At 50.7% G+C, this 13,287-nt stretch overlaps 4 protein-coding genes across 4 annotated transcripts; 1 reads left to right on the forward strand and 3 right to left on the reverse strand.

The window, feature by feature from the left end:
• Window positions 1-516: 516 nt before the first annotated feature.
• Window positions 517-1,860, forward strand: N7508_000409 (LLM class flavin-dependent oxidoreductase; the record flags this gene model as incomplete). Its single annotated transcript, XM_058458494.1, has 1 exon — window positions 517-1,860. The coding sequence occupies one exon, from the start codon at window positions 517-519 to the stop codon at window positions 1,858-1,860; it is 1,344 nt and encodes a 447-aa protein (XP_058324716.1).
• Window positions 1,861-2,615: 755 nt separating this feature from the next.
• On the reverse strand, window positions 2,616-3,979 carry cwc25 (U2-type spliceosomal complex subunit CWC25; the record flags this gene model as incomplete). Its single annotated transcript, XM_058458495.1, has 2 exons — window positions 2,616-3,894; window positions 3,954-3,979. The coding sequence occupies 2 exons, from the start codon at window positions 3,977-3,979 to the stop codon at window positions 2,616-2,618; spliced, it is 1,305 nt and encodes a 434-aa protein (XP_058324717.1).
• An 84-nt stretch (window positions 3,980-4,063) lies between these two features.
• Window positions 4,064-4,630, reverse strand: N7508_000411 (uncharacterized protein; the record flags this gene model as incomplete). Its single annotated transcript, XM_058458496.1, has 1 exon — window positions 4,064-4,630. One exon carries the CDS (start codon window positions 4,628-4,630, stop codon window positions 4,064-4,066), a length of 567 nt encoding a protein of 188 aa, XP_058324718.1.
• A 674-nt stretch (window positions 4,631-5,304) lies between these two features.
• On the reverse strand, window positions 5,305-12,568 carry tor (putative TOR pathway phosphatidylinositol 3-kinase TorA; the record flags this gene model as incomplete). Its single annotated transcript, XM_058458497.1, has 3 exons — window positions 5,305-5,691; window positions 5,745-12,379; window positions 12,442-12,568. 3 exons carry the CDS (start codon window positions 12,566-12,568, stop codon window positions 5,305-5,307), a joined length of 7,149 nt encoding a protein of 2,382 aa, XP_058324719.1.
• Window positions 12,569-13,287: the final 719 nt, after the last annotated feature.

The following is a 13,287-nucleotide window of genomic DNA, read 5'->3' on the forward strand; positions in this document are numbered from 1 at the left end:
TATAGCCAAGACCTAATTCAACTTGGACTTCATCGTCTAGCTCTCTAGCCCGGATATGACCTGGAAGAGTGCCTATATCACTGCGCTACTCGAGGTTCACATGCACGATGGTAGCCCTAATGAGATACCATGGACGGCGCTATACCCAAAATGGCCACAAGTGTGTATACATATGTCAGTTCGATATCAGACGTCACTGTACCTCATGTGGCAGTGTGTGCACATATCAACTCTTTGTACAAGCCTCTTGGGTCACAGTCGCTTCTTGGGAGATACTGTACGTCTCTGAGCTGACATTTACACAAACTGCTCGCGCAAGCAACCTTGTCCAGCACGCCATTCCCAATGGCCGAAGATTATAAATCGGCTGATAAATGGGATTGCAAGGCCCCTTAGTATGTATATAGAGGAGTATATAGAGCACAGCTAATCCCCCTATCCAAAGCACGCCTACAACGTATTCCATTATCCTCGTCACCAACCTCTCAGAACGCACACAATATCAAAACAACCATCATGACAGACCCAACCCCAACCCGCCAACTCCACCTAACAGCCTTCATGCGCCCAGTATCCCTACACACAGGAGCGTGGCGGTACCCAGGTTCATACCCCGACGCAAACTTCAACCTCCAACACATAACGCACTTCGCCCAAAAGCTCGAAGCCGCCAAATTCGACGCCTTCTTCATGGCCGACCATCTAGCCGTGCTAAACATGCCCATCGAAGCCCTGAAGCGCAGCCACACAGTCACATCCTTCGAGCCCTTCACCTTACTCTCCGCGCTGTCAGCAGTAACCGAGAAGATTGGCTTGGCCGCAACAGCCAGCACGACCTACGATGCACCATACCATGTTGCACGTCGCTTCGCCAGTCTGGACCATCTGAGCAATGGCCGTGCAGCGTGGAACATTGTTACGACTGGCAATCCGGAATCAAGCCATACTTTCGGGTTCGATGAGCACATGACGCATAGTGATCGGTACAAGCGTGCGCGCGAGTTCTACGATGTCGTCACGGGTCTTTGGGATAGTTTTACTGATGATGCGTTTACACGGGATGTGGCGAGTGAGGAGTACTTCGATCCGGGCAAAATGCATGTTTTGAATCATGTGGGTGAGGAACTGAAGGTGCGTGGCCCGTTGAATATTGCGCGGCCGGTGCAGGGTTGGCCTGTTATTGTTCAGGCTGGACAGAGTGAGCCTGGAAGACAGCTTGCTGCTGAGACTGCCGAGGTTGTTTTTTGTAGTCCCAGGGATATGGAGGGGGCCAAGGTTCTCTATGCTGATATTAAGGAGAGGGTTGTCCGGGCTGGACGCGAGAGGGATCATCTGAAGATATTGCCTGCTGCGTTGATTATTGTTGGGGATAGTAAGGAGGATGCGCAGGCGAAGAGGTTGGCGTTGGATAGTCTTGTGCATTATGATAGTGCGCTGGCTTCTTTGTCAATTTCGCTTGGGGTTGATGTTGGTGCTTTTGATCCTGATGGGCCTTTGCCGGTTGATCTGCCTGAGACGAATGCGAGCAAGACCAGCAGGGAGAGTGTTGAATTGTTGGCTAAGAAGGAGGGTCTGACTATTCGCCAACTTGCGCAGCGGTACGGAGGGTATTCGGGGCTGGCTTTCCTTGGTTCGCCGAGTGATATCGCTGACGAGATGGAGACTTGGTTAACGGAGGAGGCCTCGGATGGCTTCACTTGCACATTCCCTTTCTTGCCTCAGGGTCTGGAAGAGGTGACGGACAGGCTGATTCCAGAGCTGCAACGGAGAGGTCTGTTCCGCACGGATTATACGGGCTCGACGCTGCGTGAACACTTCGGTCTGCCGAGGCCAGAAAACCGCTTCTTCGGCGAGGCATGATTGTAGTACCGTCTGGAGGTACTATTGCGGCCAGCAGACTAGATCGGAGATTTCTGGCATATCCTGTATAAATAAAAGACGTTGTCTTCCTTGGTATGTAGGATGGTATTGAACGTAAGTGAGCATCATCGAAGCGTGGTAGTCAAGAACTATGGCCGGAATGGTGTGAGCCATGACAGCCACGCTGGAGGGCAGGAAGACGAAAACACAGGGCAAATGGTGTAAATCCTCCTCAATCTCTTTGACGCGTCTTCAGATCACCAAGACGTTGTGATGTCAGCAACTGAGTTTCCTCCCAATAATTGGAAAACGTCGCCAATTGCCATGTCGGCTCAAATAGGTAATCTGGGGTAGCAAACAGCTTAAATCGTTTTACATGTAATCCATCAATCAATCTTGAGATGATATCAAAGCGCCTTTCGTGTACTTGATAGTTCTTTCTCTCCCAAAGTCTATGACCTACGCCACACCCCAACCACGAAGGTTCAGACAGACCTTGTATCCTTTTGCATTCAGCATGGGATGCGATGTAGCTAAGAAGCCAGACACAAGCCAGAGGTAGAGTAGTCTTCGTTGACTCGTGTCGTGTACGGAGTACTGCATACAAACACAGAATAATAGATATTAATGATCGACGTTTGTGCGAATCGCTAAAATAAATCAAGGGAATCATAAATACCAGTCCCATATCCAAGCCATCGAGGCTAGACAACACAGACAAGAAAGGAAGACCGATCTCACGCAAAGCCTCCTTCTCAATCCTCCTCCATGCGCTCAAGTCCACCACGAGAACGACGAATACGCTCATCGAGACTATCCTCTTGCACTCGCTTATGCATATCAGACATGAACCTGCCCCGATCTGAACGCTGACGATCATCGGCTTCTTGCTGCTGTCCCTCCTTCGCGGTGATATCCGTGATCCGCTGGCGTCGGTCTACCTCCATATCAGAGGCATTGGATTGCATCTCTGCCAGCTTGCGACGTCGTTCTTCCTCAACCTCCTTGGGATCAGGCTTGTTGGCTGGTGGACGAGCAGGAGGTGCACCGTTGTCACGACCAGAGTCCCGTCGGATATTAAACTCACGGCGGGCGAAGTCTCGGCGACGGTCCTCGGTGGGAGGGGGGCGTTCGTTGCGGTCTCCAGACGGACGAGGTGATCGAGAGTATCGACGAGATGAGCGGTCACCTTTGCGGTCCCGGTCACGTCTGTCATCGCGAGCCTGTCGGGAATATGAATCTCTCTTGTCCTGGTCGCGACGGTCTCGGCCACGGTCCCTGTCATCCCGACGAGATCTGGTGTCATCACTCCGCCGATCACGGTTATCTTCACGGCGTTCATCGTCACGGTGCTCACGCTCGCGCTCACTCCTATGCCTGCGGTGTGGAGATCTGGATCGGTGCCGACGAGGAGATGACCGATGGTGGTGTCTATCGCGGCGCTCATAAGCCGCATCATCACTGTACCGTCTGCGCTTGGAGTCGTGGTCTCGATGGCGACGATCACGGTCTTTTCCGCGCTCGCGAGCACCGTCTCCTGCCTGAGCACGCTTCTCCTCCCGTTCCTTGCGCCTCATCGCTTCCTTGACCATCGCCTCGTAGGCCGCTTGTTCCCTCTTCTTGACTTCAAGGAGCGGGTCTGCCATAACCTTCGACATGGTATCGCGCGCCGACCCAACAGATGGACCGGCCGCCGCAGCATCATTGCCCACAACTTCCGACCCCTTCTCCAGCTTCTTAGTCTCGGCGTCGTTCTTGAGCAAGACTCCATCAATCCGTCGCTTTCCTAGCAGGTATCCCTCCATCTCTTCGGAGTAGTGGCCGGTGGCGCTGGAGGGGGCTTGGTACATCCAGTCGACGCGGTTCTGCAGCTTCGTCTTACCGGAGGCTTCTTGGAGGCGCTGGAGTTCTTGAATTTGGCGTTCTTCTTCTCTTTCGCGTCGGAGCTGATCGATCTGCTTGCGCTCCTCGAGCGCGCGCTTCTCTTGAGCCCATACGCGCTCTTGGTTCTTGAGCAGCGATGGATGCCATGATCTGTTGTTGAGTTAGTATTAGCCATGTGCGTTTTCTCGAGAATTCTGAGTGGAACTCACTTCTTCAGGTTCAGATCGCCGCCCATTTTGGTTCGGGTGTGAGGAGATGTGGAGGTGAGACGGTAATGTGTCGAGTCCCGCTCACGTGGATGTGATCCAAGGTGGCAATGTTAAATCTCTTGTTCCTCCCAGATATCTTCGGCGATGTTTTCAAGCCGTGCCTCAGACAAATAAATATCTTTTCTTCCCGAAATCGAAGAAGGTCTGTCAAAGATGGACTCGAAAGGCATTCGGAGAGGCGCCGTGATTCGGATCTTCCCTTTCTTATCCTTCGAGATCAACACACTCTGATCACAGTGCGGACGCGAGCCAACTAATACCCAAGTTTTGATATCAATCAGAGCCAGGCGACGGCTAATCTTCATAGTGATCACCATATTAGTATTGCCCGTAGCGGGGTTCAGCCAAAAATCAACATCTCGCTTTAGCTTGTCTGCCGTTTCCGAAACCGCAGCCTCCACGGTCACGGTATACTGCCGTTGAACTGCATCAGCTCCTCTGAATCTCCTTTTCAGTGCCCAAGCTAGATCCGTGTCTTTCCCTGTACCATCTCGGCGAACGCCCGAACCTGCAGACATCTTTATAGCGCTTCCAAGGCCATGGCCCATCATGGATATCTCCAGGGTCACTTCTTTCCCAAGTGACCCGGCCGCAACGCCATGTTCCGGAGTTGGCATATTGATCAATAAAAGGCCATGCCCAATGTCTGTAGATAAACGAAGAGTTGGAAAATACGTTGTCTGAGGGTTTAGGAAGTCATGTTCTAAATCTACCAAGTCAATGTGAAAAAGTAAACAATCGGTTTCACGGTCGTGCCTGCCTAATTCAAGACCCATCATACGACAGAAATGGTGCCTTCCTTGATATTGGAACCTCCTGATCGAGAGAGGCAGACCCTCGAGGCATCCGTCTTCAGGCCGGGAAGAGCAAGTGACAGGGTTGGTCATTTTTCAGAGTCTGACACCAGAGATCGAGATATAAAGTATAGGGGAGGCCAAAGACGTAGGAGATAGTACGACGGGGAAAGGAATTGACCTTTACAGATGTTGGAATTACGAGAGATGATAGAACAGCCCGGAAAACAAGGCCGAGGAGCCATAGAATAACATATCGCCTTATGAGGCAAGGCAACAGACTCGCGAAATCACAAAGCCCAAAGGCAACTGAATTATATCTAAACAGACCAGAAGACACAGGCCCGAAAATGGGAAGTGTCAAAATTCAAATCAACCAAATAACAGGGGTAACTCTACATACAAGGTGAAAGACAAGATAAAACAAACACGCATCAGATCATATCATCATCCACGCCATAGAACACCAAAAGGAAAAGGATCCACATCAACCCAGACTACCAGAAACTACACCATCCGATCCAGTGCTGACAGATGTTCTCGACATTGGTTGCTTGTGCGAGAAGCTTGTCAACCTGGTCGCTGACACTCAGCTCATCATTGGGCTTGAAGTCACGTCCAGTAAGCTTCTCCTTGACTCGAGCGAGCACCTGGAGAGCACGGGCATTCTGTGCCTCGCGGGCTTCCTGAGGGACGTTCTCTTGGCCATCGAGGATACCGCCTTCAAGAATAGATCCGCGGCGGCGGGAGAAGTTGCCTGGTTGAACGCCGTGCTCGAAATTGACACCCTCAATGATGGATTGGCGACGTTCTGCTGTGAGGGATACCCGATCGGGAGACTCCTGGGTACCGAGACGCCAGTTGATCAGTGGATCGTGAATGAACTAGAACAAAAGTTAGCGGATGATGGCGAATGGTAGATGATTAAGTCACTTACGGCTTCCAAGACTGCCATCAGGGAATCCTTATTGTCCCGTAGAACACGCATGACAGCCTCGCAGGTAATGCGGTAGCTTCCTTCGATGTTGCTGACTTCCATGGCGAATGTCAACATACGCGTAAGTCGGAACGGTACTCGCTCTGGGTACTTCTCGCGATGCATTGCAATTTCGAAGCAGTCACCGAAATCGATGTGAACGACCCGACCGTTGCCACGATCAAGTAGCAAATTGGACGGATGCCGGTCACCAAGACCAAGAATGTAACCAACCATGGACATGACACCGAGAGATCGGGTGTAGTTGGTACGCCGTTCGAGCCATGCTTCTGAGCTCTTGCTCTTGAGCCAGAGTACTCGGTAGAGATCCTTGCCGGTTGTATTATCCATAGCGTAGCCGAAGACCTCAACTTTCTGCATAAGCGTAAGGCTGTCGTAGTCAGGTGCCATTTGTAACATGATGCGGTGCTCGATGTTGAGGAGGATGCGACGGCTTTCACGATACTCTTTGATCAAAGCGTGTAGTGTATCACTGTTGCAGACCCAACCGATCAGACCGGAAGCCTGGGACAATGGGATGGCGGGGAAGCGCTGGACTGAGAGGTGTCGCTTGAAGCTCTCGCTGTCGTTATCAAGCAGGGTATTGCACAGACCGAACAGTTGCATGACTCGCTCGTCTTGTCGAATATCCTCGTGTCCCTTGAGAGCGTACATGTACGAACTGCCGTTGCTACCCTTGAGTGTCATACGACGAGGCCGCTTCTTTGTCTGCAAGACATGCAAGATTGGATCGAAGCTGATGATTCGAATGATTGGCTTGCCGCTCTGGTATGTTCCGGGCACAGCAAGGTCAAGGTCCGAGCAGTCCTTCAGCCGAGGAGAAACATATTTGAGATCAAGGGTCGATAGCTGTGGGAGCTGTCGGTTGATCTTGCGGAATACCGTGTAGTACAAGTCCCAAGCTTGGTTCAAATCACCAATTTCTTCCGACTCACGGTACAGCATGCAGTAGTGCTTCGCCTCGGCCAGATCACGCCCGAAGGCCTGCGCAAATGATACCTCACGCAGGGTCTCAGCACCCTTGTCTAGCATGTCGTGAAGAGGAGCAAGTGTGGTGAACATGCCTTCGACATTGTGATCGCCAAAGTAGAGACGAGAAGCCTCTTCCAGACCCTCGTGCCAGAGTTCGTGCCACAGGACTGCGACACGGATCAACTCGTGACTCACGAGATCTGCTTGCTCGACAAGTTTGGCGCTATGTTGCCGCATACTTTCCATAATGTTGCTAGCAGATTGAGAGCGTCGGGTCACGGTCGATTTCGATGCAACCGTGAGTGGATACACCAAGGCCTGAGGATGCGTCTTGCCCACCTCAGCAAGCAGCCTGTGGACGGCACTCCGGACTCTGATGTTAGGCTGGTTGATTCGAGCGATCAACTGAGGAGTCACAGATAGCCAGGTATCAATGTTCACAACCGTAAAACCTTCCGTGACGACGGTGTTGACTTCATGGTCGCCACCATGACTGAACCAAAGAGTAAGCAACCTTAATGTGTCTTGCAGCGAAGATGTCAAGGACAAAGCGATGGACCGCAGGAAGCCACGAATAGCAGGAATGACATGCTCTGTGACAATGTGGGCAGGAACTGGCGCTGGTGCACCGTCGCGGCTGGCTTGGCTAGCGATGGTTGTGACGACTTCAAAGTTGGCAAGAGCCCATGAGTGCCATGCCTTGTACGAATCGCGGTTGTACTGGGTAGCCGCAGAGTAGGCGCTGAGGACCTCACGAACGTGCTCTGGTCTCCAATCACCTCTCTGGAGAGCTCTCTGCCATTCTCCCTGTCTGAGGTAACTCTTTGAAAGGAGCCTTCGGAATTTGTTGGCATCTCCAATCCGTTCACGCAAGCTGATTAGATCTGGGTGGTTTGGATCAGCAGCTCCATTGACCCCGTTCATTCCATGGTGATCGCCCTGTGCCACCATGAGAGTGTTAAACTTTTGGAAATCATCGGTCAATGCACTGGTGAACTCCTTGAGCATGTCGAGAGAATCTTGCTGGTGTCCGTTTGCCCAGCTAAATTTCAGCCTAGCATATGTGACTTCAGGGGGGATAATAGTGCGCACACCATTGCTATCAGCCACGATCGTCTCGAGAGATGCCAAAGATCGTTCGGCGAGACCCATGCGGTTGGATTTGCGACAAAGGTTGGCAAACTTAATGCTCATATCAAGGTTCTCGCGGGGAGCCGTGACAAGGGCCCTGACCTTGAGCATACGCTGCCACACTTCCACGTTCTGCTGACATCCAAGCAATCGCTGATTCCATGTTGCGCGCATGGCTTCTTGTTTTTCTGGGTCACCGACATTCTGCTTATATGTGATGATCTCTTCCAATTCAGCCAACATCTGAACACGGACAACAACGTTGTAAGCACGATTGTATGACTCTCCAAGAAGAGCAGACAATTCGGTATCGAGGCCATTACGTGCTTTCTCGATGTACATGTTCGCTTCTTCGAATTGATTGCGGTGAATAGCCAGAATGGCACCGAAGAATGAACGATCGGGAGACTGCTCCTTCATAACACCGAGGTAGGAGTCCATCAACTCCCACTGGCCTCGGCCCCAGGCAGCGGCAGCAGCAAGAGGAGCGATGGCTCTGCGATGCTCCAGTGATGCTTGGTTCCATTTCTCCTGCGCAAGGTCTGAAAGTACCTTCCATTCTCCAAGAGCGTGCAGACAACGCATTTTACCCATAGTAATGCCGAAGGAGTCTGGGTCTGTTTTCTCACGACGCTTGTAAGCAGCCAGAGCTTCGTCCCACCGTTGAAGCTTCTCGAACCAGGTTTCCTTGAGTTCCACATCACGGTACGCCTGAGCTTTGCGGAGAATACCGATAGCAGCATCGGATTGCTGGAGCTGATTGTTGATAGTAATCAGAGCTTCCACAGCGCCAGAGTTTTGATCTTGCTCAAACTCGAGCTCCTTGTAGTGAAGAGCCTTGGCAAAGGCATGACATTTGGCAGCATACTTTCCAAGGGTGCGAATATCAATTGGAAGAGCCTTGTCATCATGCTCCATGAATTCAGCCAGATTCAGGAGAATTTGCAAAATCTCCGGGGATATATTTGGAGAAGTGAGCGCTTTCTCGATAGAGCGGACGAGCTCTTCCTGGTATTGATCATACAACTCGGTCCAGCATGATACGAAAGCAGCATTGAACAAATCTCTGGCGAGCGGCTGGTAGATACCAGCCAAACTAGCACATGCACGTAGTGCCGGAGATGGGGATTCCTTGAGAAGCTCAACACTGAAGCGGCGGATCCATTCTTGCCAATCCTCTCGCGTGGACTTTTGCGAAGCATCCCAGGCGTTCTTTAGATGTTGTTGGTTCACAACGATCTTCTTTTGTCCAATTTCCGCGAAGTTGGTATCATCGGCTGGGAAAGCATACACTTCTTCGGGATTGAGATCCTGTGGAAGGGGATCACCCTTTTGAAGCTTGGTTACCAGGATCTGGTAGTTGACATGTGTAATTTGGTGGGTCTTCAGGACCTTGTTGAGGAGATGGATGTAGTGTGTGAAGTCCTGACCGAGCTGGAAAATAAGAGCACAGATGCAGTCAAGGGCAGCCTGACGTAGGACGCGGTCACCACTGGCCACAACTCTTGACAAAGAGTGGATCATGAGGGAGGCGAAGTCAGACACATTGACTTGTCGCGAAAGTTTGGTTAAGCTATCGATGGCTGACTTGCGAATGCTTGTTGGGTTCTGTGGCCGATCAAAGAGACGCACAATGGAAGGGATGATGAGATGCATGTACTCTTCTCCACTTGAGCCGAAGATCAAAAGAGTATGGAGAATCTTCTCAGATGGCTGGTGACGGGGCGTTGAGTCCTTCTCAAGTGTGTCGAGCATGAGAGGAATTAGGCCAGCAAGATACTTCCTGAATTCACCTTCTAATGATCTAGCAATGGCCTCAACCAATGACAAGATTGTGCCCTGGATTTGATATGATGAATCCCAAAACTCCCTGATGACTTCAATGATTTCTGGTAGGAAAGCACGAATATGCTGCCGCACGATATTTACCAAAATTGCCATCTGGTTGAAATATGATTCGAGGCGACTGGAAGGAGAACTTCTGATCACCAAGATAAACCCTGGAATAATTTGGCCAAGGAATGGTACACATTTCAGACCCAGCGTCTTGAAGATTGTGACGATTGCATCAATGACAGCTGAGTGATATTGTGCCAGAGAATTCTCGCGTAGAATGTTCTGCATCAGAGTGTGAATCACCACAGTGGGATAATACTCCTCGTTGGATGGAGTAAGATTTTGCATGATCAGAGCAACTTCAGAAACATTCTTCATCTCGTTGATGTGGTGTACGTCAGGCTCAAGCTCGCTGATCTGTTGATACTTGTATGGATCAAGAGCACCTAGGACACCGAGAAGTTTGATGGTTTCCTTGCGTAGAGAGCCGGTCATTTCCGTTTTGATGATGTTGATCAGCACAGCGAGAAGATGAGGGTATTCAATATAGGGCTCAATGACGTAACCGGAGTTGCTGGCCAATTGACCGAGTGTTCGAAGTGCAGCTTCCCGCTTGGTATGCGATGAAAGGTCCTGTAGAGCGTCTAGAATGATGGGCATGATCTGCGAAAGGTACCCTCTCATCTCACTGCCACCCACATTGGCAAGCTCACCGACAGCCTTCAAAGTGGTAGCAGCTACGCCGGGGTTGCTATCTGTTGCTTTTGGCATCAATGCAGTCACCATCGGATCCACATAGGACCTGATCAATTTGGTCGCATTTGAAACAAACAAGCTGATGAGCAGAGCAGTTTCTTCTTTTTGTCTGGCTGTGGTTGCAAACCCGAGGCCTGTAAGAAGATTGACCAACAACTTTCGAAGCGGTGGGAAGACATAAGCAGGGTTGACACTGGATAGTCGACCTATGATACAGATGGCAGCTTCTTTGACCTCGAAAACCTCATCATTGACCGCCAGGAACAGGCATCGAATGTTCTCTGGTCGTGCCAAGTGACGGTCAAACTTGCGGTCCAGAGACCACAACACGGTGCGTCGAATTTCTGGGTCAGGGTCTCCGATGCCCACGGTCAGCAGCTTGTCGATCACCTCACTCACAACCTGTATGGAATGTCCACTGGTTTGGTTGATGATCGGGTCGTGAACGAATAGTTGACAGCACGTCAAGGCTGAGGCCTTTCGAATCTCGGGGTTATCATTTTCCACGTAGTTAATGGCAACATCACGGACGAATTCATTCAAGATATGCCCGGAGAAGTCAAAGCTTCCTAATGTGTGAAGTGCCAAAGCGATATCGGAATCAGCATGAAGCTCGTGAGGTGCAAAGTCCTTTGCGAAAGATGGCATGGGAGGAAGTCGATTTTCAGGGCAACCGAGGGGCCTAAATGGGGTTCCGCAAAGAATGATGCTCAACATGTCAAGGAGCCTTTCTTGAATCATGGGTTTGATAGGTGGGATGTAATGAGCCATGTCAACGAGCGCCTGCGTTAAAGACTTGCTGAGTCCGCAGGCGAATATGGGATCCAGAAGAGCCTCCATGTATTTGCTTAGGGCTTGCCCCACTGCGAGGGACAGCATGCTGATACACTCAAACATCGGTGCCTCCTGAATGCCGGCTCGATTCCTAGCCTTCATTGCAAGACCTTCGCGGATGTAAATAATGATACCATCAAGGTATTGGCCGATGGCTGGGCCCACTGCATTGGCAATCTTTCCAATGGCAATAAAGGCGGAGTTCCGCTCTTTGTCTCTCTTCAGCTGTGCTTGGAGATAGATCATGAATCGGTGGAGATAGATCTCAATAAAATCGGTAGGAGCATATGATGCGAGAATGGGGATAGTGAGGACGACCTGGGTGCGGATCTTGGGGTCGCGGTGGTCCTTTAGGCGGAGTATGATTTCGCAAGCATTGCGGTAGTGCTCTTTCATGAACATTGTGCCCTTGAGAATCAATTCCTTGAGAATCAGAAGGGATCCATGAATCCAATCCACATTGTGGGACTTCAAGCCGAGAAGGGCCTCGTCGTGTATCCGCGCAAACCATGACTGTCGAACTTGGGTATCACGGGCCACAATGATCTCAAAGCATTCACCTACGGCTTCAGCAGCGGTCTCCCGAATGAGAACCTTGGGGTCTCGGAGAGCAACCCAGACGAGCTCAAATATTTGGGGGACGAAGCCGTATAGAAGTGTCGGCGAGCCCTTGGCAAGTTCCCGAATCACAAGCACCGCCGCAAAACGACGGCTTTCCTGGCGTTCTGACTGCAACCATTCTAGTGCAGATTGTATTTCACTTTCCACCAGCTCTGCGGTAAGAGCTCCGCCGGGTTTCGCGAGGCGGCCCAGCGATCGGGCCGCGCAAACCAAAACCACATTGTCGTTACTGCGGAGAGCGCTGCGGAGGTAGCTGGCAAATCTTGTCGTCTTCTGGGCTGCATCGACACCATCAAAGTCAATGAGTCGATCGAGGGCCAGCAGACCACCGATTCTCTCGTTTGCGTCACCGCCGGTTACCACGAGTTGGGCGATACGTTGGCTAACCGCGTTGTAAAATTCGACGAACTTCTCGGCAGGCCAATCTGTAGAAGTGAATGCATTAGTCAAGTCAGACAAATACCGAAGACTGAAATCGTGGTAGTACCTCTGGAGACAGAGAGAACATTGTCGTAGAGCTCATAGGCAGCTCTGGCTCTGGCCTCCTCATTCTTGGACTTGAGCTCCACGAACAGTCTTTGGGTGACGTCCGTCATTGCACCTGGTTGTGCCATATTTGTAAATCACACCCCAGGGTGGACATTGGAAATCAACCTCTAGGGGCAAAAGAAAGACGCGAAGCGCATAGAGTTGGTAGAGGGATGGTCATGTGTGAGGCCTGGAGAAGGTCGAGAGGCGCACGGGCCACGGCATTCCCGACGTGCGACCCTCAACTCTTCCGACGTCTAGACATGTCTACTCAGTAGTGGCATTTATTGTATTCTATTTCATGTCTTTCCATATGGATAGAACCTTGCTCCTGGAATATGAGTGTTAGTTCGTATCAACATAACAAGAAGACTCGTTGACACCGATCTTTGTCTTGACGCCTCATCCTTGCTTGCTATACCATCATGTGAACTATCTCTAGTAACACTAACATGGTCAGCCCATCTTAGAATATGCACAGTTCTTCTGGATTCTGACATTGAGCTAGAACAAAAAAATTAGACGACGCACAAGGGTCACAGAATTTAAGATGCATACAAGGTTCTATAAGATGACCGAGTCCAAAAGAAATAAAGAGTGCATGGGAAAGAGGCCGTCGACTTATCCTTACGTCTAGGTCTATGATCCACTTTAATACTGACCAGAGATGATCTACTAGATCTACTAACATTGCTTTGATGGCGGAGAGTTGTCTAGGATATTGACCTCCATCTAAGGGATATGGCATACGCCACGGCTCATTCTGTTTCAAGCGTTCTATTCAATTAAAGAGGACTTATTGCAA

Source organism: Penicillium antarcticum (genome assembly GCF_028974205.1).
Source record: "Penicillium antarcticum strain IBT 31339 chromosome Unknown utg000001l_segment0_segment0, whole genome shotgun sequence".
NCBI classification, from domain to species: Eukaryota; Fungi; Ascomycota; class Eurotiomycetes; order Eurotiales; family Aspergillaceae; genus Penicillium; species Penicillium antarcticum.